The sequence below is a fragment of the Arvicanthis niloticus genome, chromosome 1 (genome assembly GCF_011762505.2).
Source record: "Arvicanthis niloticus isolate mArvNil1 chromosome 1, mArvNil1.pat.X, whole genome shotgun sequence".
NCBI lineage: Eukaryota > Metazoa > Chordata > Mammalia > Rodentia > Muridae > Arvicanthis > Arvicanthis niloticus.
This window is the reverse complement of record NC_047658.1, coordinates 111,168,084-111,196,001: the sequence shown is the minus strand read 5'-3', so window position 1 is coordinate 111,196,001 and position 27,918 is coordinate 111,168,084. Positions and strand designations below refer to the sequence as shown.

At 50.7% G+C, this 27,918-nt stretch overlaps 1 protein-coding gene across 12 annotated transcripts in view; it reads left to right on the top strand.

Moving 5' to 3' along the window:
• The first annotated feature begins 9,176 nt into the window (after positions 1–9,176).
• Positions 9,177–27,918, top strand: part of Ano1 (anoctamin 1) — a 163,931-nt gene continuing 145,189 nt past the window's right edge. For 4 of the 12 annotated variants that reach the window (XM_076914454.1, XM_076914444.1, XM_034504519.2 and 1 more), the window contains exon 1: positions 21,713–21,940. In XM_076914454.1, coding sequence (XP_076770569.1) covers positions 21,805–21,940 — 136 coding nt within the window. In that variant the 5' untranslated portion in view covers positions 21,713–21,804. Of the gene's footprint in view, positions 9,319–21,706; positions 21,941–27,918 lie in introns of those variants that run through there. The other 8 variants (XM_076914456.1, XM_076914435.1, XM_076914423.1 and 5 more) reach the window with 5 other exon arrangements.

The following is a 27,918-nucleotide window of genomic DNA, read 5'->3' as shown; positions in this document are numbered from 1 at the left end:
GAGGTACCTGCCAAAAGAAAGAACAAATGAAAAAAAATTAATGAAAGGAAGAAAGAATATTCAGTTTGTTGACTGGCCACAAAAAAAAAAATTAAGATTTTAACTTTGTTTTACATGAACTGTAGCATTTTAAATGGTGCTTTGAGGCAAAAGGCCTTGGATAGCTTTCTCTCTCTCTCTCTCTCTCTCTCTCTCTCTCTCTCTCTCTCTCTCTCTCTCTCTCTCCCTTCCTTTTTCTTTTGGGCCCAGTAGTCCAGGCTGGCCTCAAACTCACTATGTAGCCAATGATGACCTTGAACTGACTCTCTGGGCTCTGCCTCCGGCTGGTATGACAGACATTTGCCACTGTTTGTTCTATGCTGAGTTTGTCAACACAGCTGAGCATGGAGCATAGGGCCAGCATGGTAGGGTAGCAGTGCGCTGCACGGCTGGTTCTGAAGACAAACCTGCTGCCCACTTGTGGGCTCTGTCTGTGTGAGAGGCCTGCAGGCCCATCTGCATCCCAGGGGCCTCCTGTGTCTCAAGTCCTATAACCACCATATAACTACGTTCTGGGGTTAATGAGCGGTGACTTCCCATCAGGGGAAAATTAGAAAGAGGGATTTAATCTAACAACTTCCTTGTCTTTCTTTTTTCTTTTTAATATTAAGCTCTCTAGACCTCACTTCTTATTTTAATTTCAACCAGCCTTTGTCCAAATCCCTGAAGAGCAGCAGGGTAGCAGGCCCACATCTCCAGGAAGGTGGGAGGGAAAGAGGAGGTGGGGGAGGACAGGGAGGAGGGAGGATAGGACCGAGTGAAGGAGCAGCAGCAGGCCCACAGCAGGCCTGGCAGAAAGGAGACATCTGTGAGAGTACAAGGGCTACCCCCAGAACCACCCCCCCTACCCAGCAGGACCCTGCTGGGGCTGAAGCCCCGTTCTGGTGGGGCCAGGTCAGGTAAAGCCAGGGTCTGTGCCATCAGGACAGTCCAGCAGCTGCCTCCTCCCCCACCAGATCTCCTTCACACCCCATTTGTAACAAGCAAAAGTCACATCTGTTGTATATACCAGTGTGGCTCGTGCTAGCAGATGCCACCTCCTGGGGGTAGACAGCTGGCATAGCAACGACTCCATGTATGCTCGTAACCAAAGTCTTTTGCTGGAGGTGGGGTGGGGTGGAGGTGGGGTGGGGTGGAGGTAGAGTATTCATTCTAACACCTACGTCATCACTTAGGACTGGGAGGGCTGCAGGTCTGGCTGTCACCAGGTGACAGGACAAGTCATCCTGCAGGGGGCCAGCTGTGACAGAATCTCCAGAAGTAGGGACCTGCCAGTCAGGACTACCTAGCAGAAGGGAAACCAAAACAAGAAGGCGGAAGCCAGGCTGGGAGCAGATGTTGTGAGTGTTACTGGAGCTGTCAGGGTTGGAGCCTGGGCCCAGGCTTGGCTACTGCCATCGTCATCAACAGGCTAATTAAACAACCAAGTCACAGTGAAAGCAGAGAGGAGAGCCAGTCAGTGCAGGCACACTGGGAAGAGGGACAAAGATGTCCAGTCACTCACAAGTCTGTCTTCAGGGTCCAGTTCAGGGTCCAGAGATGAGGCTCAGGCTTAAACAGAAGGCAGGAGGAGTGCAGAGCTAAGAGTCCTGGTCAGGGTGTGGCCCTGCCCATTGCTGACCCATCACTGTCTCCTCTCCAGTCTATCCCACAAGGTGATCTGACAAGTTCTCAGAACTCTGGGAGGTCTCTGAGAAACAAGCTCCCTCTGTCTGGTTCCAGACTTCAGCTTTTCCCTCCCCAGCGTGAGACTCCTGGGGCAATTCCAATGCCTTGGGGGTCCACTGTTTCAATAGTCTAATGGCCAAAGGGAGGGCACCTGCATCTCTAGAATATCTTGATTCCTGATGGAACTGTGACAGGAGAGTCATGGCACAGGCTTGTCACGGGAGGCAAGGATGAATCCAAGGCCACAGAACTGGCAGGAGTTGGGGTAAGGGTCACAGCCAGGACTGTCTGTCTGTCATGCAGGAGAGAACTCTTTTTCTACATAGTAATGTTCAAGCAGGCCAGGGCCTTGGGTTGCCATGAGAGAGATGGTGACTGCTATGACCCATCCTCAGAGATTCAAGTCCACCCTCCTGGCTGTAACAGTCAATGTCTCCCCAGTTCCTGTGGTCCTCCATGCTCCTGGCTGGGAGGCAGAAATGGAAGGATTAGGCCACAGCCCAGGAAGTTTCAGGGTGGACTCACCTAACTGGCTTCTGGTTGGGAATACATCTGTCCACAGGCTTGGTGGCAGCTGTCCCTGACTGGCCCACAACAACAACAGAGCGGCCACCATCAGCTCAGGTGTAGTCACAGAGGCTCCTGAAAAATTCACAGTGTGCCTCTGAATGGACCAACCTCAGTCACTGGTCAATCTCTACCCTTCCTGGTACTCAGGACTTTCAGGGTCAAGTCTGGTTCCAGGCCACACAGCCTGGCTGCCAGAGAGAAGTCAGCTCATCTGGGCCTCATGGTGGGAGAGGCAACCCCAGGAAAAACTAGGCAGGAAATTAAGACAGTGCCCACCAAGGCCCAGGGCCCTTTGGGTCCTGTTGCTATCTCTAACCAAGACTGACTTGGAAGAATCTAGAAGGCCACAGGCTACATAGTTCAGGTCACTAGACTTTATCCCGAGAATTCTTGGTGCTATCCCTGGAAAATATCTGTGATGGCTAATTTTGATTGCCAGTTTGACATAAGCTCGAGTCATCTGGGAAGAGGAGAACTCAATTGAGGAATTACCTCCATTAGATTGGCCTGTAGGCTAGTCTGTGGGGACATTTTCTTGGTTGATAATTGATAGGAAGGGCCCAGCCCACTGTGGGGGGGTGTCATCCCTAGCCAAGCAGTCTAGCAAGGAAGGAAGCTGAGAAAATCTCTGTCTTAGTTCCTGCCTCCTGGTTCCAAAGGCCTGACTTCCTGTGGTGGACTGTAGCCTGGGAGGTGTAAGCCAAATAAACGCTTTCCTTCCCAGATTGCTTTTGGTCATGGTGTTTATCACAGCAACAGGAAGGAAACAAAATAGCATCACATAGCTTGAAAGAGGCTATGCTGGCTTGAAAGAGCTATAGGCCCTGCTGTGGCCACTAAGCTGTGTACTGGAAGAGCTCAGGGCACTGGCACAGGGATGCTGTCTGCAGTCCCAGGAGCTCAGGACTCTGAAAGACTCGTTTCACTCTTCCCACATGCTTCAGAGAACTTTCCAAAAAGACTGTGTCTCAGGTGAGACTGGTAGAGACTCCCACATCCAGTCCAGGACATTATCTACCTGGTTCAGAATGGACATGGCTTTATTCCCTCTCCTGACCTCCTGCGGACTCCTGGTCAGTCACTCAAGGGACATTTTTATTTTTAGTTGCGCGCGCGTGTGCGTGTGTGTGTGTGTGTGTGTGTGTGTGTGTGTGTGTGTGTTTGGGGGGGGGGGTTGCACATATAAGTGTGGTTCCTGTGGAGGCCGGAAGGGGACATCAGACACCCTGGAGATGGAGTTTAGGTAGTGTGAGTTCCCCAAAGTGGTTGGGGAATCCTTTCCTTTCCTTTCCTTTCCTTTCCTTTCCTTTCCTTTCCTTTCCTTTCCTTTCCTTTTCTCTCCCCTTCTTTTCTTCTGTCCTTCCTTCCTTTCTTTCTTTTATTATTTCTTTCTTTTTCTTTCTTTTTTTTTTTGAGAGGGTCTCACTTTGTAGACCAAGTTGGCCTCCAACTCACAGAGATCTGCATGCCTCTGATGCCTCTGGTCCAAAGGGAACTGTTCCTCTTTAATAATGGCTGCCCAGCCCCTTTCCAGCCCCTGCAGCCACCAATCCCAAGTCTGTCTGTCTTTCATAACTGTGCAGTATCATGTGACAGGCCTACTTCTGAATTGTTTGTGTTCATGGAACAGTAATATTCCTATTTTACCTGTTCATTAGCTGATGAACAGCCAGGCTGTGTCTTGAAATGTGTGTGTGTGTGTGTGTGTGTGTGAGATGTGCCCCACGACAGGTTACTTAACCTCTCTGAGATAATGTATATCGTATCATATATATATATATATATATGTGTGTGTGTGTGTGTGTGTGTGTGTGTGTGTGTGTGTGTATACATATATATATATATATATATACACATATATATGTATATATATGATGTCATATATATATATCTTTTTATTGTATGATGTCACTGTGGTCATTTGCATACAGATTTTGTCTGGATGCTCGTTCATTAAAGGTCAAGCCTAAGGGAGGAAGAGCTGCCTTGCAGGGCTGCTCTATGTTTGATTTACTGAGAGAATTCTAGGTGTTTCCCACTGTGGCTGTGCCATTAAACACTCTGCAATGGGCATCTTTGAGAGGCCTGGCTCACACAGTAATGGGGACACTGTCATGATGGTGACTCTGTCACAGGACACTGTACTTGATGGTCTAGGAATGCAGAGAAAGGGAAGAACTGGCTCCCTCCCGGCTAGGTTGCAACCCTACTCAGGCTTTGCAGGCTGTGTGCTCTACAGCAGGTTATTTAACCTCTCTGAGCCCCACGGGAAAACCAGGAGATCCTGGCCACTGAGCCAGGCCAGTGTTGGGCCTTCTGTGTGACAGTGAGCTCTTGGCAGTCTTGGCTGACTTTTTCTGTCTGCCCTTAAGCCCTCAGCCTGGATTTTCTCTCCCAATCCTTTCCTTTCCTCCTCCTCCTCTTCATCCTCCTCTTCTTCCTCCTCCTCTACCTCTTCTTCCTCTTTCTCTTCTTCCTCCTTTCCCCTTCTCCCGCCTCTCTCTCAGCATCTCTTTCCCAGACATAGGTCTGTGGAATCTCCTTGTCTCCTTGGAGGAAGGAAGCTGTCCTTAGGTCTCCTGGCTCCTCCAGGGTACTCAGAGCCAAACCTGAGGCCTGGCCTATCAGTTTCTCCTTGTTTCGTGGTTGGCCTCCTGAGACAGTGCCATCATCACCCCCACCCCTGCCCCACAGAATTCATACTCCCATGCAAGCTCAGAACCCAGCAATCCCAAATAAGGCGTCTGTGCATTCTTGGGGAATCGACAGTCTCCTGGGCCTCAGCTGTCATCAGATCTCGAGGCTCAAACAAAAGTGTTATGGGGGCAGCCAGCCAAGCCACACCCCAGGCAATTCAGACAGCCACAGAGACAGGCGATAAGCAGGTTCAAGTTTAGTAGGAGCGAAATCTATTCTTCCTCGTTATCGCAAGGGTTTCTAGAGAAAGGAGCAGGTCTCAGATCAGAGGAGGGCATCATACCACCTCAGCCACTTAATGAGTGCTCTTTCTAGAAGTTTCTAAGAGAGCCAGGAGGATACCCAGGTCTGCTGTCCTAGCACTCTAGAGAAGGAAGCAGGGGGATTAGGTCATCTGCAGCTACACAACCAGTTTGAGGCCAGCGGGGGCTACATGAGATCCTGTCTCAAGCAAACATTTCTGAAGAAATGGTTCTTCAATCCCAGCACATGGTGGGACTGTGCCCCTCCTGAAGGCAGGAATTCCTGTCTTTTCTGAGGTTAGTCTCCTTGCCCTCTGGTATAACAGGTTGGATAGGGTCAACAGAAACAGAGGTTCAAATCCTCTTCCCACATCTGACTTGTGATTGTACAATCTGGAAATAGCATGTCTCTAAATGTAACAAGGAGTCCCTGAGATAAATCCATCTTATGGGGGTGGGGGAGCCTCTACTACTGAGGACCCAGAAAGGAAGCAGGGAGCCCCCAACACCCTACTGCTCAATCCTTCTCAAAGCACAGCAGAGCCCAGGAGATTCTGAACTGAGCAGAATTAAGAGTAGAGATCAGTCACACACACGCACATGCACACGCACACATGCACGCGCACACACACCCCTCACCAGGGCCAGCACACAGCTCAGGGACCTCACAAGTGTGGCCAGGTGCATTGGGGTGGTTAACAACTCATCCTTGGGTGTGCCATAGTAAGACTAAGCTGGTGCCACATGGCACAACCCACTCTGGGCAAGAACTAGTCAGGTGTGCCCAAGGTCCTCCTGGGTCCCAGGTTCTGTAAGAGGTCTGCTCTGAATGTAGGGACAGGACAGCAGTGGGCATCAAATAGGGGCAGTACAGGGCAGTGGGGAGGGCTGGGCACCCAGGAAGAACACTGAGCAACAGAAATGGGCCCAATGAATGCTTAAGAGGAGGGGTAGGGGGAGGAACTTGGGAGGGTGATGGGAGCTGGGCCTGTTTCAAAGACAAAAACAGCAGCCACAGAGTGTCAATGACCTTGTCCCTCACCCTGGCCATCTGGCTCCTGGCCATCGCATACTTCTGTAGCTCTCTTCATAGTTCAGAATACTTCATGTGTTGAATAAAATGGAAATTTGTTTTGTGTCTTAAAAGTCTGGGGTACATGGATGAGATGGGGTGACCCCTAGTTCCAGAGTCCAGCTTCTTACATATTGTTAGTTTGTGTTGTGAAGCCTGCACGCTCAGAACAATTGGCTTTTGAAAGGAGCCATCTTGCTCCTGCCGTTGTGTATCTCAGCCCGAGGGGACGCCCAAGGTAACAGATTCTTTGTGGTTTATTTAATCTCACTAACAGTGACTCCCATGTGCTGGGTGCCATTGCTCGTGACAACCCTTCAGGGTCAAGGCAGTTCTCAGTGAGCCCTTTTTAAGGCTCAGAGAGAACAGATGTGAGGCACAGCTGTGCTACAGTGTGGGTACAGGGCAGCTGGTTCTGCTGTTCCCGTTGCTTGTGTCCTGTGGTTCCCTGAGATGTGTCCTGCTCATGAGTTGCTGCCCAATAGCTTTAGGTCCTTCCCTATGACTCAGGTCACGGCCCAAAGGAACACCAGAGCAGTCCTCAGCTGCTCTGAGGAAAGCATTCTTAACAGAGCCTTCTGGCAGATGACAACTAAGGGACACATTCTTCTCAAGAGGCTCAGGGGCTCCAGCCCTGGGCCAAGGGGACAGGCATGCAGCTCAGAGAGAGACCTTTGCAAGCCTTGGTGAGGGAAAGCACATTCTGCTCTTGTCCCCAGGCCCAGCACAGAAGCCTTACGGGATCTAGGATCACCATGGACACCTCTGGGCATGTCTGTGAGGAACTCTAGATTAGGTCACCTGACAGGAGAAGAACCACCCTGAATGTGGGCAGCACCATCCCATGGTCAAGAACCAAATGAAGAGGAGAGAGCGAGCTGAGTACCAGCAGGCCTCGCTCTGACCACAGCTGCACTGTGACCATTGGCCTCACGCTCCCGCTGCCATGCCAACCCCACTGTGATAGTGATAGACTGTGCTCTTATGCTGTGAGCCAGATAAACCCCTCCTCCGTCCGGTTTCTTTTCTCAGGTGTTTGGCAGCTCTTGGCCACTGATGCTTTGGGGACATTGCTCCCCTACCACCTTGCCCCACCTCAGGCCACACCTGGACTGCCAGCACAGAGCTGTATAAGGCAGCGATGTCTGCAGGGCGCCCCAGCTCCTCATGCGCCAAGCCTCTGCAGCTGTGCAGGACCCCGAGGCAGTGCCTTCTCACCCACCACCCAGCCAAAGAGGGGGTGGAATCCATCCTTTCTCACACGGTCAAAGGCAGAGCAGCCTCTCAGTGATCACTGGGCTCTATGACCAAATAAGGCAATATTTCATTTCAGTGTTTATAGTGCGTGAGCCGGGCACGCGGGGCACCACAGGAGTGTGCTGTCTGCAGCCAGCAGCCAACAGTGCTGCCCAAAGCCAGGCTGGGGCCTCATGAAAATGGCAGCCTGTCACTTATCAGATGGACATCAATAGACTTGGGGAGGGGGGTGTTCAACCTGAATACCACAAGCAGAACCAGCACTGATTTCCAGCTGGGATAAGGCTTAAGTCTCCTGGAGGCAGGGGCAGCACTCCTAGGGGGCTTTGCTGCCCCACCCCCAGCATTTACCACCAGCCTTCTTCTCCCTGTGAGATAGACCCAAGCCCCTCCTTTCTGACAGTGTGAGATTCACCAGAGGGCTGAGCTGAAGCCTCGGTATTAATAATAAGAATAGTGTTGAGGTTTAAAGCCATCAGAGGCTCTGAACATCAAACAAATCCTCAAAGATCTGGCCTATGCTGGCTGCAGCCGCAGAGACCCACCACAGGAACATGTGGCCAGGAGGACCTGAGTGTGGGACCTGCACACAGTAGGTGCTCAGTAAATGTCAGCTACATCTACATCACCTGGGAACAGAGCCCAGAACAGCACTGTGATACCTTCCAGAGAGAAATCTCACCTGTCCCACTCTCCCTGAGAGTCCCTACCTTCCTCTGAGCCCCCTATTCAGGCCCTGTGTGACCCGTCTCCTCTAGTCTCTGTTGTTTTAGGAATGTCATAGCTGAATGCACAGACACATGTATGAATAGATAAACATCTGAATGAGTGAATGATGAAAGCATGAACAAATGAATGAATGTGTGGCTGGATGAAAGTAGGAACAAATGAATGAGTGAATTAAATGCATAAAGAAATCAATGCATGAACAAATGAATGAGGGAATGAATCAAGGAAAAATGAATGAATAAATGAATGAATGAATGAATGAATGAAGAGATAGAAGTTTCACTGTCTCTGTCACTGAGCCTTTGCTGAGCCTCCCCCGTGTCACCCTCTCCCTTCACTTCCTCAGCACCATGAGGCTGAAATCCTGCAGTTTGGCCTATGAAAAAGATACTGCATCCCTGTATTCAAGGCTGAGTGCCCAGAGAGTGTGGGGAATGAGGCAGGAGCTTGATGAGAGCTAATGACCATGGGCAAGTAGATGCTGGCCAGGGGGAGTGAGAACTGAGGGGGCAACAGTTCCTGCTGACCCGGTGTACAGGGTGAGGGTCCCTGGATGCCAGTCCTCGATGCCAGCATCTAACCTGGATGTAGAGCACCCATGGGCTTGTTCCAGGTCAGGAGGCTCACCTTGAGGGCCCGTCTCTATGCAGGGAGTTGGCTCCACCCTTAAGGGTCTGTTGCCATCCTCAGGGGGTCTGTTTCCACTTTGGGGGTCTGTTCCCATTCTTAGGGTTCTGCCCCACATTGAGGGTCTTTCCCCATTCTCAAAGGTCTGTCCTCATTTTGGGGTCTGTCTCTCTAGTAATGATTAACCATCCTGGGACATCTGACTGAGAGCGGCTGAGTCATTTTGTAAACTCTTCTCGCCCTGGGTGCGGCCTCCCTGCCTGCCTGAGCTCCAGAGGTGTTGCATGCCACCTTGGGTGGCCCTGGCATCAGACCTGCTGCAGGGAGCAGGAACCACCCGAGGTTGACATGTGGAAAGCAGTCTGATGAAGGAAGCGAACAAGATGGAGGAGCCGGTGTGGGAACCTCTGCTGATCAGTAAGGATGGGGGCTTCTCAGGGGCCAGCGAAGGAGGATCTGGGCTGGCTGTGACAGGACAGGCAAAGTGACAGTGGGTCCAGGCATGGATATATACATGCAAGTGACCTCTCAAATGGATCCTGGTGTGTCCTCACGAATGGGGTTCCTGTCTTCTGAGTGGCTGTGCAGATTGCAAGATGCCTTGAACTTAGTTGCAGCCCCATCTTAAGAGGTATGGGACATTTTTAGCCTTCTCCCTGACCTCTGCCCTTCAGAATTGGTCTCCTTTGTATAGCAGCTAAGCCACCCAGAGCACAGGCTTTACTTCTTCATGTCTTGGCAACTCACTGAGACACAGGCTCTAATGGTACCCACCCTAGGAACCCCAGACTACAAAAGGGACAAGAATAAAGCCGTCAATGGCTCCTAGAACAGAGCTCACCAGTTCCTAAAACTGGTGATATGGCTTTACCAGGAGTAAAGCTGGGGTCCAGAGAAGTTAAGTCACTGGTCTGAAGACACACAGTAGGTGGGCAGGCTTGAGTGACCCTTGTGTCTCTCAAGCAGACACCTGTCAGGAGATGTGACAATAGAGAACAGAACATAGAGGTGGGGACCTGTCTCTTCCTGTGTAGCCGTGGGCAGATCACAGCCCTGTCTGCTACTTGACTCCTGTGAGATTGGTACCCTTCTGATCTTTGGAGTCTAGGGTCCTTCCATGGGGTGGGATGGGACTTCAGAGCCAAGCTCCCCACCTCCGTCTCCTAGGAAGCCAGCTGCCACACTTGACTGGTGTCATGCTGGTGCCCTGATAGTGACCCTCTAGTGCCCACCTACTTCTCGCTGCTGCCCGGCTCCCAGCCCCACCCTGGACCAATGTTTGATGGATAAATAAAGGCCCTCACTCCCCCACTCATGAGTATGTGAGTAGTGGTCAGACAGGCAACAGACCAACATCTGGTACTCTGGCCGAGCTGTCTCCTCCCACAGGACAGAGGGAAGACTCCTCTAAGCAAGGCCTGTGCTGGGAGGTTGCTGCTTCCCACAGACTCTCTAGGCCAAGGCTGGCACACCCCTGAAACCAACCCCCACTTTCAAGGGCGGATGGGCAAGCCTGGAGCTTTATTGTTGTCAGTCCTAAAGTAAAGTTGGGGCTCAGAGAAATGAAGTGAGTGCTGGTCTGCAAGTGTCAGAAAGTCCAGATTGTGAGAGGGAGCACTCATATTGAGCAAGGACATGTTTAATCCACAATCTGGAGTCATCCCAGGGGGACCCTGTCTTGAGGTCCTTGACTATCTGAAAGACCCTCCCAGGGTCCATGATTCTCTTTCAATGCAGAGGGAGTGAATTCCAGCCTGGGAAGGAGACAGCAGTCATACTGGGTGTTGGACACAGTGGCCACACTGGGTATTGGATATAGTAGCACAGGTCTGTTGTTTGCTGGGGTTCTGGGGTGCTTCCTTTTGGCTTCCTTTTGAGAATTCTGGAAAGTGGGTGCTCCCACCTATAATCTTTGAGCTGGGTGGGCAGGAGTCAGGACAGGGCTCTCTGGGGCTCTCTATGGTAGAATAAAATTTGTGTCTCAGCCATTTAAACTGTAGGGGTGGCATTTAGGACCTTCAGGGTGATGGAGGTTCAAATCTGAGGCAGAACTTTTTTTGCCCAGAGGTGCAGAGGGAATGGGTGATATTCCTATGCCGACTACAAAGCCCAAGCTTAGACCTGACTCAACACCTGCTGGCAACACAGGTCTATGACTCAGGATCCTCCCTTAGACGATCTCTGGTCACACAGTGATAGATCCCCGGCCATGTGGGAAAGCGCATCCTTCAGTCTTCTTCCCATTGTCCTGGAACTCTAGAGTCAGACACCTGCCAGTCACATTCTAGTACAAATAAGGTTATCCTCTTGCCCTGCTGAGTGTAGATTGAGTGGCAAAGGTCTCTTCTTCAGGATGCGAGGTTGCCAAGCAACAGTGAGGGATGTAGGGGACACATGAAGGGTCCATGATTCTCTTTCAAGGCAGAGGGAGTGAACTCCAGCCTAGGAAGGTCACAGAGTCTGATCTGAGGTAGGGCAGCTATGGATGCTGGGAGTGTGCAGGTCTTGTCTCCTCTTTGGCAGAGTGGACACCACGCTCTGCCATGGCAGGGTCCTCTGGTGACGCCCACTGCATGACACTAAGAAGGGAAGGGAGGCGAGAACCAAGCAGTAAAATGCCAGGTGAAGCTTTTGGAAAGAACAGAGGCAGCGTGGGTCATGGGTGAGCTGTGTCACTGCCCAGCATGTGTGGGGTCTGTGGTGAAGTCAGTGTGGGTTGGAGGTAAGGATAGCATCAGGATCCCCAGGTTTAGAGACCATACATGGCAGTGCAGATGACCAGGGAGGAGGAAGGGGACCCTGAAGGAGGTGTCCACTACCCATGGCTGTGTGCTCAAGCACCATGCTGGCTGCCAGCTTCCATGGTGAGGCCTCATGGCTCTTCTGTCTTTCATGAGCTGTTGGGAAGTCCCAATGGCCCTGGGGCATCCAGCATGATGTCGCAGGAATCTGCAGTTCTGGGAAGCTAGGAAAGGCCACACCCCTTCTTATTTCTCAGGGACCCAGGGAAGGCCCGACTGACTCAGCAGCAAGAGGTCAGTCCTGAGAAGTCATAGAGACTAGGAGACTCCAGCAACCAGCATAGGCATCCATCCTGTAGCCCAAGATGGCTGCCTGAGGGCAAGCCATTGAATCTGTATCCCATCCAATAGGAGGTTAAAGGGCAAATAGGGACTTCTTTCCTCTCTGGGAGCTGCCCACTTTAGATTTAGTCTGGTTTGGTTTCAGGGTGTTGTGTGTTATGCTGTCTCATACACACTAGGCAGGTACTTTCTACTAACTGTACCCCAGCTCATATGATGTCACACATTCTTAGGGACCAAGAACAAGTCAGGCCACATGCAGCTGCAAGGGAGACCAGTATACATCATTTGAGGTCTGGATAGTTGCCTGCTAAAGAAAAGCTGGGGGTTCTTCTTCTTATTATTATCTGCAAGCTGAAGGTTTGTACTCAGGATTAGAATAGAGGGCAGGGCTCTATATTCTCCTCCCAGGCCTCAGTTTCCTCATCTATGAAATGGGTTGGCTGAAAACCATGGCATCTGAGCTCATTCCGTTTAGTCTGTGACTGTTCCATGAAGCCTTCCTCATGGAGTCTTCTAGGAGGGGTAAGGTCAAATGCTATGTATACTGTGTATCCTAGGGGCTGGAAATCCTGCCACATGGTCTATATGTTTGCTGAGTGACTGACAGCTACTCAAGAAGAATGAAAGGGGACTACTTGACTCTGCCATTTTCTTTTATTTCTCCTCCTCCTTCACCTCTCCTCTTTTAAGATTTCTAGCTGGCTTGTGTCCCAGATCCCAGATGTGGGTTATAGGAGGGTTGCCACGAGCAACCTGGGCCTTGTGCTGACCCTCAGGCTGGCCTGGCAGGCTGTGGCTGACTTTCAGTCCTTGGGTATGGAAACTCTGAGCTTCTCCTTAGGCAGGAGGGTGGCTAGAAGTTTATTAGCTGTAGTTAGATGGTGAGTCCTAGGGTAGCCTGGGCTACTGAGTGCTCTGTGGAATGTGTGACCTGTGGGAGTGTCTGGAAAAGCCACTGTCACCTCTGGTGTCTGGGCTTCTCCAGGGCACATGGCCTTTAGGTGGGGTTCCCCTGGAGTGGCCAGCACCCGCTCTGTACACCTGTCTTCCTCCCTCCCCAGCTCTGCATTCCAGTCAGAACCTAGGAGGCCTGGGGATGCAATGGGTGGCCTTCCTGGAACTGTGAATGTGTTTGATTTGCCATCAACTGGATGGATGCTCAGCTGTGGAACTGTGTGCATCTTGATAAGAGCTTTCCGGGTAAATACGTCTTATTCAGGGGCAGTGCCTGAGGCCTGAGTCACAGGGTGGAACAGAGTCCTCCCTAGGACGGCATTCCAGAGAACAGGAGTGGATTTCAGAAGAGCAGCCCTCAAGGCCTTTGTACACCTCTCATTTCTATGGGCTGAGACCTCAGATCTCCACCCTGTGCCCTTCAGGACCCATCTGTGACGGCCGCACCTGCACCCTTGCCCAGGGTGCTGTCTCCTGACCTTTTGTTTCTTCATTTTTCTTTAGCTTCTTCTTGTCAGTTGTTTATTCTTCCTCTCCCTCTGAAAAAATGCAGTGACCTTTTTCTCTTTCGTTCTTGGGGACAGGACGCAGAGTCTGGGACATCTCTGAGCTCCCCCCTCAAATGGAACCTTTCAGAGCCTATGCTCTGGCCCGTTGAGTCCACATTTTGCTTAGATTCCAGGCAGGTCAGCATGGGTGGAAGGGACTTGATTTAAAGTCTCCTGCAAAACAGACTGTGGGAGCACAGAAGGGAAGAGGCCACAGCAAAACTCTGAAAGGAAGACAGTCCAGCATCCTCAGTGGACTGTGATCTTAGTATTAGAAAATGAGGCAGGAGGATTGTTGTGAGTTCCAGGCCAGCCTGGGCTACAGAGTGAGACTCTCTCTCCAAAACCAAAACAGAGAAAAGAAAGAAAACAAAGAAAAGACTCAAAAGAAAAGGAGTTGGCTCCAGCTGTGAACCAGCTCCAGCCTCCCCTGGCCATGGTCTCTGCTCTGACACCTTGATGAAGACACTATGGTGGATGTCCCTTGGTGCAGGCACTGTTGGGGATGTTCATTTTCCATATGAGGAAACAGAGGCAGGGGAGAATCAAGCTCTGGTCTAGGATGTCAGGGTTGGTCAGAGGCAGGGCTGGGTGCTTTTGACACTGACATTTGACAGAAGGGCCACCAGTGGCTGACATGGGCATCTGAGTACCTCCCTGCCCCATATTGTCTTCAAGTGTCCTACACTCAGCATGGAGAGGGAAGCACAGATCTCTCTGTAGTTCACCCTGAGGGTCTATGCTGGGCAGATTAAGATGCTGGCTCAAGGGCAAGCTCTATCCAGCCCAGAACCCCCAGAGACCAGAGAGGACAGAAACAAGTTGGAGACAGGGACAAAGGATCGGGAACTGGGGAGGGCTGCAAGCCAAGGAATAACAGTCTCACACACTGCTGCAGCCCACCACCACTGGCGCTGGTCAGTGTAGCCTAACCTGTCTCAATGGTCCCATTTGGCAGCTCCTGAGGTATTCAGTTGGCCACACCTGAATCATCTGACTCCCCCCCCCCCCCCGTACACTCACACACAACAATAATAAACATTTTAAATTTAAAAATAACCCTTCAGGGCTAGGAAGATGGCTCAGTGATTCAGAGCCCTTTCTGCTCTTGCAAAGAAACTGGGTTCAGCTCCCAGTACACGCGGTACCTCAGACAGCTTTAACTCCTGTGTCTCATCCTCTTCTGGTCTCCGTGAGTGCTGCATACAAGTGGTACACACACATACATGCAGACACACACTTACCTACATAAAATTGAAAAAAATCCTCTAAATATTTTTTAAAGTGACCCTTTGCTGTGTAGACTGTGTCCGCATCCTACACCCATAGCGCTACAGTGGATGACTGTATCAGGATAAAATGGTGTACTTGGATGTCTCCAAGCCACACAATGGGTTCTTACATGAACAGGGATCAGGACACAGACAGGGAGGGAGCATCATCTATGAAGGCAGCCCTCACATCTCCCCATCTGACTTCTAACCTGCAGGACAGGAGATGATGGGCAATTGCTATTAAAGACCCCATCTGTGACACTGGCCATGGTGGCTGCAGCTGATTCTCTGGTCTCTGGGTGATAAGAAGGCAGCTGCTGTACCACTAGGTCACCTGGGCCTGGCCAGCAAGGTGTTACACTAGGAGCCTCCAGGAGATGGGCTCAGGCTGAGAATGCTAGGAAGTCACAAAGCCTAGGCAATATTTAGTGGTCCCTAGCTGTCCCCAGTGGTCACCAGTGGCCCCTGATGGTCCCCAGTGATTCCTGCTTGTCTCCAGTGGTCCACAGTGGTCACTAGTCTCTTATGTTTCCCTGAATACAGGGGATGCATCTATTGGAACAGATAGGCTGCATTCAGCTGGCCAAGACTGTAATCATAGCTGTCAAAGTAGAGACCATAATACAACGATAAGGGAGTTCAGTACGTCAGTCACCTGACAGGTCAAAGGCTTCAGCATGGTGATCATTTAAGTGGAGTTCCGAGGGCCCAGGAGTAGCTGACAGAAGTTCTGTTTGTCAATCCCGGAGCTATTCCAACCTTTGCCACTAAAGACTTCAGAAGCAGCAAACTACTTGCCCCAGCTACCAGCTGCCCTTGTTGACTATATTTCATGGCATAGCACACTGGACCTCCCACAGCCATCTTCAGCCAGCTGTGCCCAGCCTGAGTACCCAGTTTTCTGCTGCCCTAGTAAGAGATGGCTATAAGTCAACATACCCATACTGGGACTTGGGGCACAAGTGGACCCTTTAAGGTAGAAATAGACATACAACCCAGCCAGGGCAACCAAAGCCACTGGGCTCCCATTCTTGCGTGGGTGGCCTCGAGGTCTGAGTGTGGGGCAAAGCCTAGCCCAATCTCCAGGTGAGATCTGAAGCCATAGCCTATCTCAGTCCCTCTAGGGTGGCCTGGGGACATGCTTCACTGTCTACTTCTTAAGGACAAAAAAGCCTCCTCCTCCACAGGGCTGTCCCCAGAGGCCTTGTGGGCAATGTGTTCACTCAGATCCCTTTGGAGATACCTGAGGAGCAGTTTTGTCCCTCTTGCAAGTTCCCTCCTCCTCTGGGAAGCCGACCTAGCCCTGGAAAGTAGGACATTGTAAATGTGGCCCCAGAGCCCTGTTATTTGCAAGTGCTGGCTGAAAGGAACTGGGAAGACGTTCCAAAGGGACATACAAGGAGGAGACTGGGACCAGCTTTTTGGAGAGGAGGCTGAGCCACAGGGCCTTTGTGTCCCTGAGGGCAGCCTGACCCCAGGAATCGCTACAGTCCAAACCCACATTAAAGGAGGGAGAGGTGGCACTTGGGACACGCTTAGGACAGACTGATCCCTTCCACCAAGAACTCAGTGACTTTGAGCTTTGCCTTCTGTTCTTGGAAGGGGTATCTCAGGCCACCCCAGGGGCCATCTCTCCAAGGCCACTGCTTGGATCAGATGACCATGGGACTGTTTCCAATGGCTAAGTCCATCCCAAGGCCCTGCTGGGAACAGTAGATATACAGATTGCAGCCTCTCCGCTGTCTTATTTTAAACATTCAGAACTCACTTTTTCCCCCAGAGGCATACCCCACCCCACCAGCTCTCAAAGGAGCTTGAGATCCCTTGGGCCACAGAGCAGCCTTGTGGTCTTCTGAGGCTCCCCGTCCACACTCCCAATCTGCCACTGGAGATTCACCTGTGTTGATGTGCAGAGCCTTCCGTCAGTGGTGTTTGCTCTTTGTGGAGGAATCCTGTTTTCTCTGATGGCATATTGAGGGCAAATATTTGCCTCATTAATTACAGTTCATTTGCCTCCAAAAACTCAAGTGGAGTGGGTAGATTCTAAGGTTAGATGTTAGCAAACACCAGGACCTGCCTGGTGGACTGCCTTCCACGCTAGGCCCTTCACCGCCTCGTCCCCATGAGTAAGCAAACTAAAGGTTAAAGGCAAGACAAAGAGCCCAAACTATGACAGGACAAGACAGGACAGCACTTTGCCCTCTTGTTTCTAGAACCTTCTTTCCACTACTCCTGGCAGCCACATGTGGTAACTGGTGTGTGTTCCCCACCCCTAAATGCCAGGAAGAAATGGTGCAAGGTCATATAGTGCCACAAAGAGAGTTCTGGAATTGAGTAGAACTTTCTAGAATAGTTGGGCCTGGGATTGAATCCAGGGTCTCCACTTACTCACTGTGTGGGTCCTGGCATGTTCTTCCTCTCTACGTGTCATGTTCCAAAGCAGCACACGGGAACAGTCATTTAGACATCACGTGGCTGAGACTGTGGGTAAAATCATACGGTAGGGTTGAGACTGGTTGTGTTGTCTGGCCGGGCTTCTGAACCTCAGGCATCTCCTAGATTTTTCTTTCTAGAGTCAATGTTGGTATAGGCTCACTGCATAGGGTTATAAACTTTGTCAAAAAAAAAAAAAAAAAAAAAAGGCAAAGCATAGTAGCATGTGCCTTTAATCCCAGCACTTGGAAGGCAGAGGCAGGAGGATCTCTGTGATTTCAAGGCTATCCTAGTTTACAAATTGAGTTCTGGGACAGATAGGACTACATAGTAAGACCTTGTGTCAAAAAGAAAGAAACAAACAAACAAATAAAACAAAACCAAAAAATCAGCCAGACATGGTGGTGCACACCTTAATCCCAGTACTCAGGAGCTCTGACTCTGAGTTTTAGCCAGCTTGGTCTACAAAGCAAGCCCTGGGATAGCCAGGGCTACATAGAGAGCCCCTGTCTTAAAAACAAACATCAGACAAAAGGGCCAGAGAGATTAGAAAAGGTGTCTGCTGTGCTTAGATCAACTCTGAGTGCTCACGTGTGCCTGCAATCCCAGCATGGGGATGGGCAGAGACAGGAGAATGGCTGGGATGCATTGGCCAAATGGATATCCAGGGTTAGTGAGAGATTGAAAGTTAAATTGAAAAGGGATGAAGAAGGTACTCAGTGTTAGCCTGTGGCCTCCACTCAGGTGTGAGATACACACACACAAAGAGAGAGAGAGAGAGAGAGAGAGAGAGAGAGAGAGAGAGAGAAAGAGAGAGCTAGCTCTCTGGCCACTTTCCTGCCCCACTGACCACAGCCACCTCTGCCTAGCCACCGAGCACCCTTCCTCTGCATCTAGAGCCACCTCTGCCAGCACCCGTCACCTGGGAGCCTTACATTCTCTTGGATGGTGAATGATATGGTTGGGGAGGATCACCTGACTCTCACCCGAGGTTCCACAAACTCCCTCCCCATCCCTGCCGTCCCAGAATCAACTTCAGCTTATCTGATTTGTCAGTGAGCATCTTTACCCACCGAGCCATTTCACTGGCTTGTTTATGTCTTTTGAGGCAGAGTCTTATGACTTAAAGTTGACTCTGAAATCGATCTGTAGCTGAAGATGACCTTGAACTTCTGATCCTCCTGCCTACATCTCTCAAGTGCTGGGATTACAGCTATATACCTGCACATGAGAGCGTGCCCCGCCCCTGCCATCCTCTTCTGAGTGTCGGTCTCCCAGCCATGGTGTCAGTGGCCTAACCTACAGCAGATGCTCACAGAGCCAGATTCCCCTGGAGACAATGATTTTATTAATGATGTTGGCCTGAGTGTGTGAGCGACATCAGGAGTGGGGGGTGGGGTGAGATGGCTTGGTGTCCTTTGGTTTACCTAGGAGACAGGAAAGGTTCAGCAAACCGAAAGGTTCAGGAAAGGTTGCTTGGAGAATCTGGAGGGGAATGGAAAGAGAGGGGCCGTGGCTATTCCTCATCCCCTTTGAACCGGAGGATCCACTGTCATAGAGCAAATAGCGCCTTTAATGGCCTGGACATCTCTTAAATACTCCGTTGGGAAGTTTATACTAAGAGTGAAATGTGTTTGAATTAGCCTTTGTCCCACTGCCTAGGTTCAGACGGGTCACAAGCACAGCACAGAGATGCTTTATTTCTCAAACTCAGTGTCAGTGAGCCCTGAGCGCTTAGATCCACATCTGGTTGCCCTCTGCAAGCTGCTAGAGTCTCAGACCCTGAAGAGTGTGCTTTGCTCTCAGCTTCCAATGACACTGAAGTCTCTAATGGCAGATAATGAAGTGTGAGTCCAAAGACAGCCGCAGGGAGCTCAGAGGGGATCCAAGGAGACACCTGTGAAGTGAGCTATTTTCTTACTTTTGCAGCCATCGCCCAACCCTGCCAGCTCTGGCCTCTAATACGCACTAGGGCTTGGCCTTATGGTTACATGTGACCTTAAGTGTGACTGTGGGCTCAAAGAAGCTACAGGCCTTGATATGCCTCCTGGGAGGACTGAGCTTGTCCCATCTGGGTCCAAGGCATCACTGGCAAAGTCTATTTTAAGCTGTGCCAAGCCCATGAGCTGTGTTCTGGCCACAGCCTCACGGAGCGCTGCCTCCTCCCTCCCTCTCCACCTCACCAAAAAGGGAAACCATTTTCCATAATGACACGCTGGGCTCTCTGATTACTGTATTCCGTAATGATGGCTGTGTGTTCCAATGACAGGCACGTCACCTCCCTGCTCAGTCTGCTCACCCTGCTTGCTGCTGGTATAAATACCTCCCCCAATGTATACAGGCTGGGGAGGCCCTCGCTGCAGAGGGTCCCCACCCCAGGCCTTCTTGTGATGTGGGGAGGACATTCTGCATAGGGGCCACTCTATCTGTGAGGGCCACATGGGGAGCCCCGCCTTTGCCTAGCCTGGCAAGGCTCCCATATGACTTTATTGGCTAAAAGAGCAGTTGAGAGCAATCTTTTTTAAAGGGGGTGCTGTTCCAGGTGTTTGCTGTCCTGTTTCTAACATGATATGCCTGTGAAGTTTGGACCAGTGGTCAGGACAGTTGCGCATAGATTGTACATAACCAAGAGATTTACATGAATATGATATAAACTGAAGCAAGATAATGACAAGGAGGAAACCTGGTTTCAGTCTGAATGAATCAACTTCTATTAAAGACTCCTTCGCATACTTCTGATAATAATACATTTTTTTAAAAAAATGTGTATTTTAAAACCTGGCTCCGTAGACAATAGCCAGCCCTGGCCCCCAAAGGTAAACAATGAGGGAGTAAAAATAGTCCCAGCAAGTGTTTACATTTTTGTCCCCCTGAGTCTTTTTGGTTTACAGTTCATCATTTCAAGGATAAGAATTCTAGAATTTTCTGTGTATTTATACAACAGAGCTATTGCTGTGCGCCACGTTAGTGATCAGACCCTTCCAAGAAAAACCAGTTTTATCTCGACTCCCACACGCTGGTCAGATGGATCATGACTGACCGTGGGAGGGAACCAGGACAGCCCCTGGCTCCATGTGGCCTCCTCCACAGCCACCAGGTGCAGGGCACACCCCAAGGGAGGCTTCTTAAGGCTCCCAGGGAGAGAAAAAGTCCGACCTAGTATCAAATGTCTCAGGCCAGACTTACCCAGGCAAGGTGGGAACAACAGAGCTCGCTTGGCTGGGGATGGTTCTTTGTGGTTCATCCATTAGAGTCTCTTCCATTCAGAGCAGTGTACATGGGGACCACGCACGTCCCCCACTCAGGCTTGGCAGGGAGAAGAGCCACGGCTCATGCCCCTAGCTGGGAGCCCATTCCTTGTGAGAGTGCAGTAGGGGCCACACAGTGTCTGGGACCTGTCTCCATCAATGTCCAACCAAAGTGTTAGTGGAGAGTCAACTTGGCAGGTGACCCAGGGTCCTTAGCACTCCCTGTTGTCAACACCATCCTAATTCGCCTCCCCTGGGGGTTAAAAAAGGGTAAAATGACTCCCTCCACCCCCGCCCCAAACGTTGAGATTGGCCTCCCATCCACCTACCCTTCCCCCTTCCCCCCCCTTCCCCCCCACTCAACCAGCAGATTAACGTTTTGTTTATGGTCCTTCTGTCCTACAATTTATGATAGTTATTTAGAAATGTCACACAAGAGGCACCTCCTCTGAGCCGTGGGGCGCTCAGAGTGCCCATCCCACAGAGCCTCCCAGAGAGCAGGGTCTCTGGAACCCTGCCCAGACAGAGCCTGCGCAGCAGCAGGGGCCCAGAACAAGCAAGCAGCCAGAGGCGCAAAGCTCTTGGCTAAATTCTCTTTGGTTCAGTTAATGAGAATCCCCACGTTTCCTTCCACCCTGGGGTTTTCTCAAGTATCTTAAATTCTGCACAGGTGGGGGTTACCCTAAAAGGTACCCTAAAACTCCCTGGATTTTGTCCAGAAGGTGATGGGTTGCATCTGTAATCCCAGTATTTGAGAGATGAAAGCAGGAAGATGTGTCCAGTTTGAGGCCAGCCACAGCAACATAGCAAGACCCTGTCTCAAAATCCTCCCTCCTTCCTTCTCTCTCTCTATAAAATAAAAATCAAATAGCGAGTGTGATGAACACCTCTTTGATCCCAGCACTGGGGAGACAGAGGCAGGTGGATCTCTGTGAATTCTAGGGCAGCTAGGACAGCAAAGTGAGACCCTGACTAAAAATAAAATAAAACAACATCCCACCTCCACCGTACTGGCCTTAGCCTTTTCATCTCTTCCCACAAACTGGCAGAGTGGTCGCCCAGGGTCCTGTGGGTTAGAGGCGGGGCTGGGCCACCCTGCGAGCCTCCCCTGTCCAAGGCTGCACCCTGGGACCAGGCTAGAGTTGGGGGCACCTCCCATACAGTGGGGGGCGGGGGCGGGAACAGGGCGGGGCGAGGGCGCGGCTGCAGGTGACCCCGTGACCCCCGGGGCGGAGAGCCGGGGGACCCCAGGACCAAAGCGCCGGGGGCGGAGCAGCGCGGTGCAGGCGGCTGGGCTCAGCCTTCCTCCCGCCTCTGCCGGTCCCTCTGCTGGACCCAGGGCGTCTGGAGCGAACACATCATGCAGGACACGCAGGACAGCGACATCGGCCTGGAGGGCTTGACCCGAGAGGGAGCCTCTGCGGACCGAGAGTGCCAGCGGGGACCGGAAACAATCGCGCACGAGGCACAGGACGCAGGAACCCCCAACTCAGGTGGTAGGACCTTCCCTGAGCCGCTCTGCAGAAGGAGCGCGGAGGGACTTGGGTAGAGGTTTCAGGGGACACGGACGGACGGACGGACGGACGGACAGACAGACAGACAGACAGATATGGTCAGTTGCTGCGCGGGGGTGGGGTGGGGGCTAGTAGTGGTCCCTCAAGGGAACCTGGTATCCCTAAAGGGAGTCTGCACACATCCTGGAGGGACCCTGTTAGAGCCCCAAGAGGGACCTTGCCTGTCCCCTGGAGGGACCTAGGCCACCTGGCTTCGGACTCCCAACGAGGCATCCCCAGCTTGCTGCATCTACTGCTCCTGGCAGATGTGAGTCTTCGGATGTTTTTACAGGCACTATTAATACTCTTAATATTTCCGCGCTGTTGTGGAGATTTATTTGGGAAGTAAAGTAACTCCGATGACTCGAAGTCATAACGGAAACTGCTGGAAGAGCAGGGAGACAGATGAGGCCGGGAAGCCAGGAGGGGAGGGGGAGTCCTGGCCACTAAGTCATCACCTTGGGTATTTTTATATGAAAAATTTTCAAATAAATGACCCAGGAAACGTTTCCTGCATGTTATCCTCCCAGTTCAGAGGTTATTAAATAAACCCGGAGTGGGGTGGCAGGAGGACGTGCACTTGATCACACAGTTTGAGCTTGCTGGGGCTGAGCCCTGGGAAGGATGCTCTCTCTGCCATCGAACTACTTCCCAGCCTCCCTCCCTCTGTCTTCACTTAGACTCCCATGAAGCAACTTATCCCCACGTGTTCTGTTCAAAACAACCCAATTTGGCTTCTTTAACATCAAATTAAGATGGAGGGGCACACCAATACTAGGACAAGAGCCAGGGCTTCTGCCAAGGCTGGTGCTGGGTGGCCAGACCACTCTCTCCCTCCCCCTCCAGCTCATATTTCTGCCCTTTTTGCAGCCAGCCAAAAATGCCAGCGCTGGGCTGGTTCTGGGTGAGCATCTCACTGGGTTCTGGGCATTGGAAGCAGGATTGTGCGTGTTTATCCTCTGACAACTAGATGTAGTAGGACATGGTCTTTCCCATTCCACAGACTGGGAAACTGAGGCCTCTCAGAAGCCAGAGTGGCACTGCTTGGGTGTGGCTGTTATGAGGTTCCCCTGACTCTGTCTCAGGCAGAGTCTAAAGCCACGCAGCCAAGACCTGACAAGAGAGCCTTGTCCTGGCCCATGCCTGCCAATCATTGTGGCAGGGAGGCCTGGGCTCTGCTTGCTTCTTGGACTTAAGCCAGGTGGGTCTCAGGTGTGGGCATCTGGGTTTTCTTCTGCAATATGTTGGGTAGAACAGGTTCTAAATAGGCATGGAGGCAGGATGTCCACCACGTTTGTAGAAGGAATCCCTCTGGTCCACCCCCTCTGCATCCTAACCTTTATTCTGGCCATGTGCTGGGCAGGCTCTTGTCTCTCTGCCACCCTGGGCATCACCAGAGACAGGAACAAGATCATAGAACTGATGGACCAGCTTTAATGTCTGGGTTTACATGGGCGCATGGTCTCACCCCACAGGCACGCAGAAATGCAGGACATGTATGAGAGTAGGGACAGCTTGGGATAGAATCAGAGACCTGAAGCTGATAGCATTTGCTGGTACAGACTGGCAGGGAGCCTTGAACTGCAGGACAGACAGAAGCCCAGTGATCAAGATTACCCCATCGCAGTTTAGGGGATAACTTCCTGCAGTGCAGTTAGGGAGGCAGGGCGAGCAAGAATGGAGACTCCTGAGCTGGCCTCAACTCTGAACACTCCCTGTTGCTGCCAAATCTACTCTGTAATTTATTCTCAAAGCTTAGAGTATTGTGAGGGTGGGCTCGAGCCTGTCACCTGCGTCTTGTCCCCGGCTCTGTTCCCAGTGTGAGTGAGGACTGTCCTCCTGGCCATCTCATTCCCATCCTTCTAATGGAGGACACAAGCCATGCAGGGGGAATGTGGAGCATAATTGCAGTTGGGGCTCCTGGGTTTGAAGACCTGACAAAGACAGAAAGGATGGAGGAGGGGATCCAGACATCCCAGGGGGCTGCCTGAGTTGTATGTGTATCTGGGGGGAAGGTCAGCCAGAAGGCTGGGACTGTGGAGTCAGCAGAGGTTCTGCAGTATTTCACTATACTGTTCAAATGTGCTTGGTACTGATGGTGAGGGACACAGGATGGTGGGCAGATATACCCTGAAAGCAGGGCCTGGGACATGGGGGCACGGGTGTGTGTGAATGTGAATGTGTGTGTGCATGCATGTGTGCATGTGTGTGTGTACATGTGTGTATGCATGTATGTATGTGTGTGTGTGCATGTGTGTGTGTATGCATGTGTGTGAGTATGTGTGTGTGTCTGTAGTGAATCCAAATTCACTAGATTTAGGGCTGGGCAGCTGCAAAGCAATGGTTATAAGGACTGAGCTTTGATGGGATGGAAGTAGAGTGGGGCTAATCCTTTGGTTTATTTTTGTCAAATTGAGATACAATAGATAAGATTTTTCACAATTGTTAAGAGTTTGCTCACTGCCGTCAAACCTTGCCATGTGTCTTAGTTAGGGTTTCCATTTCTGTGAAGAAGCACCATGACCAAAACAACTCTTATAAAAGCAAACATTTAATTGGAGCTGGCTTACAGTTTCAGAGGTTCAGTCCATTCTCATCATGGCAGTGAGCACGGCAGCATCCAGGCAGACATGATGCTGGAGAAGGAGCTGAGAGTTCTGTCTCTTATTCTGAAGGTGACCAGGAGAAGACTCGGCAACCTAAGGCAGCTAGAAGGGTCTCCAAGCCCATCCCCACAGTGACACACTTCTTCCAACAAGACCACACCTACTCTAACAAGGCCACACCCCCTAATAGCTCCCTGGGCCGAGCATATTCAAACCACCACACCATGTCAAGTACCCAACACCTGTCTGCTCTTTCTCCAGTACTCTGTTTATCAGACATAGAAAGTGTTTTCTTCCCTAGCCAAGGGAAGAGTGATCCTCCCACCAGTCTATGACCTATCTAGAGTCTCACATGAGTCAGTGACAATGGCAACCATCACTGTGCAGATTGTCTGTATAGCCTGTTCTCAGAATGCCTCCCTGTTTGCTTTGCTGATGGCGGAGTAATACTTCACTGTACCAAATCTTTTACATAGCTACCACACCACAGCCTGTGGCCCAGGGAGTAGATATCTGCTGTATTTTCACCTTGGAGCTGTTTGCAATAATGCCATAACAGAGAACTCCAGGTGACTCTACCCAAGAGCCTGCTCTCAGTTCTTTAGTGTAGCTACCTAAGTGAATCGCTGGGTCTGATAGCTTTGCCATCTTTAACTTTAAAGAATTAGTATTACTGGGCTGAGAGATGGCTCAGCAGTTAAGAGTAAGCGCTGCTCATGCAGAGGACCCAAGTTCAGTTCTCAGCACCCACATCAGGCATCTCTAGCTTCGGAAGGATTCGATGCTTCTCACTTCCTTAGGCACCTACACTCATATGCATATACCCACATGGACACACAGGAGTATAGCTAAAAAATAATAAAATAAATCTTTAAAACTTTCTAATTATCACTATTACTGTGTAGGGTATGGGTGATGTGTGTGAGGATGCATGCTGTCGCACATGTATGAAAGATGGAGGACAATTTTGTGGGTTAGTTCTCTCTTTCTCCCTTGATGTGTGGGATCTGGGGCTCCAACTCAGGTCTCCAGGTTTGTGTAGCAAGAGCCTTACCTGCTGAGCCATCTTACTAGCCTCATTCGCTTTCTACGCCACTTCCTCATTTTATATTTCTGTTAGGATGCCACAAGGGTTCCAACATCTCTTGACATCTGGCATCTATATAGTTTTATTTGTTTGAGACAGGGTCTCACTGTGTAGACCTGGCTGTCCAGGTCTCTGTAGATGGGGCTGGCCTTAAATTCAGAGATGACCATGCCTCTGCCTCTCAAGTGCTGGGATTAAAGGGCTATACCACCACATACCTGGCTTATAAGTTTTTTTTTCTTAGATGAAGACTCATGTACCCAAGGCTAGGCTCAAACTTCTTCTGTAGCTAAAGATGAACACGGACTCCTGATCCTCTTGCCTCTGCCCCCTAAGTGCCAGATTACAGACACATGCCACCTCTCCTGGCTTATCTTTGTTATTTTATTCTTTTAAAGTACAGCAATCCTGAAGGGTGTGGTGTGGTCTTGCTTTGAGTTTGCCGAGTGGCTGGTTGCCCTGAGCATCATCAGGCTACCTGTCACCCATCAGCCTTCTACGGAAGAAGGTCTCCCAAAAGACGGTGGGAGCAGGCTTACTTCTAAATGTTTTGTCTTCTTGTTCTTCTAGCTGTGGATCTTTCTGAGAATGGATATCAATCCTTATCAATTGTATGATTTGCAAATATTTACAGATTATGTCTTCCCCTTCTCCATAATACCCTATGATACACAGAAATCAATTTTTATGGTGTTCAGTTCGGTATCTCTCTCTCTCTCTCTCTCTCTCTCTCTCTCTCTCTCTCTCTCTCTCTCTCTCAGCTGGTGTCATTGGCATCAGCTCTAAGAGCCTACTGCCAATCACAAGGTCACAGACTCATCCCAGCCATAAGAGTTTTGTGGGTTCTGTCTTATATTTAGATCATTGATCCAGGTTGAGTTAATGTTTATGTATGGGGTATGGAAAGGGCTCAGTATCGTCTTTCCTGTGTGACTATCTAGTCATCGAGACACTGTCTGTCAGAGGTGCCACCCTTTGGGGGTTTGCTTTTGAGCATATTACCAACAATAACCAAAGCTGACCCTCAGCTTCTGACGAGCATGTGGAGCTTGACTGAAGCCCATGCCCTGCCCTCTTCAGTTGCAAGGAGGATGGTGAAGACAGTACCCCTGCAAAGCCTTATCCCCCAGACTCCAGGTGACCACCGGATGTAGGCAGAAGCTGATGCCTTGTGGACGTGGCAGGTTCTCTACTGTACTATACTGAAGTAGAGAAAATTTGTCTTCCAGCTCTGCAGATGAACACAAAATTCCATTATCATCAAACAGACATGATGGGGCACAGGATAGCCACCTTTTCAAGTAGTAGGTCATGGGATAGCATTCCTGTCAGGAGCAGCAAGGTATGGGCTAGCCACCCTGTCAGAAGCAGGATATGGGCTAGCTACCCTATCAGAAGCAACAGGGTATGGGATAGCCACCTTCTCAGGAGCTGGGTATAGGATAGACACTCTGTCAGGAGCAGCAGGGTATGGGATAGCCTCCCTGTCAGGAGTAGGGTATGGGCTAGCCACCCTGTCAGGAGCAGCAGGTTATGGGCTAGCTACCCAGTGAGAAGATGGGTATGGGCTAGCCACCCTGTCAGGAGCAAGGTATGGGCTAGCCACTTTCTCAGGAGGAGCAGGGAATGGGATAACCACCCTGTCAGGAGCAGGGTGTGGAGTATCACGGTTCTGCTCTCCATGCTTATTCCATGGTTTATATTATGCCAAGGCTGAGTCTACTCAGAAGGCTAGTTTCCCTCATCCCCAGCTACTTCACGGGGAGTGGTGGTAAGAGTCAACTTCTATCCCCGTTAGATCATGTGGCAAATTATCACTCAGTTATTTCTTCCTAATGTATTGGCCTCTCTGGCTAGACTTGGACTGCTAGTGTCTGGACTGGCATCTCACTCATATTTTCTAGTGGTAGCACAGGGCCTGGTTATGGCAGTATTCAACGAAAGTCAGATAGATGAATGGAGAGATAGACATATAGATGAATATTGGGTAGGTAGATGGCTGTTGGCTCATAGCTGGCTGGCTCACTGTCTAGATAATATATGGATGGATGGATGGTGGGTGGTTGATTAGTGGGTAGGTAAATATGGATGGATAGACAGCAGGTACATGGGATAAATGATGGATGAGTAGTGAGAGAACAGATGGGTGGATGGGTAGTGAGAAAGATGATGGAGGGAAGAGTAGTTAGTGGATGGAAGTGAGTGGATGGATGGATGGGTGAGTGGAT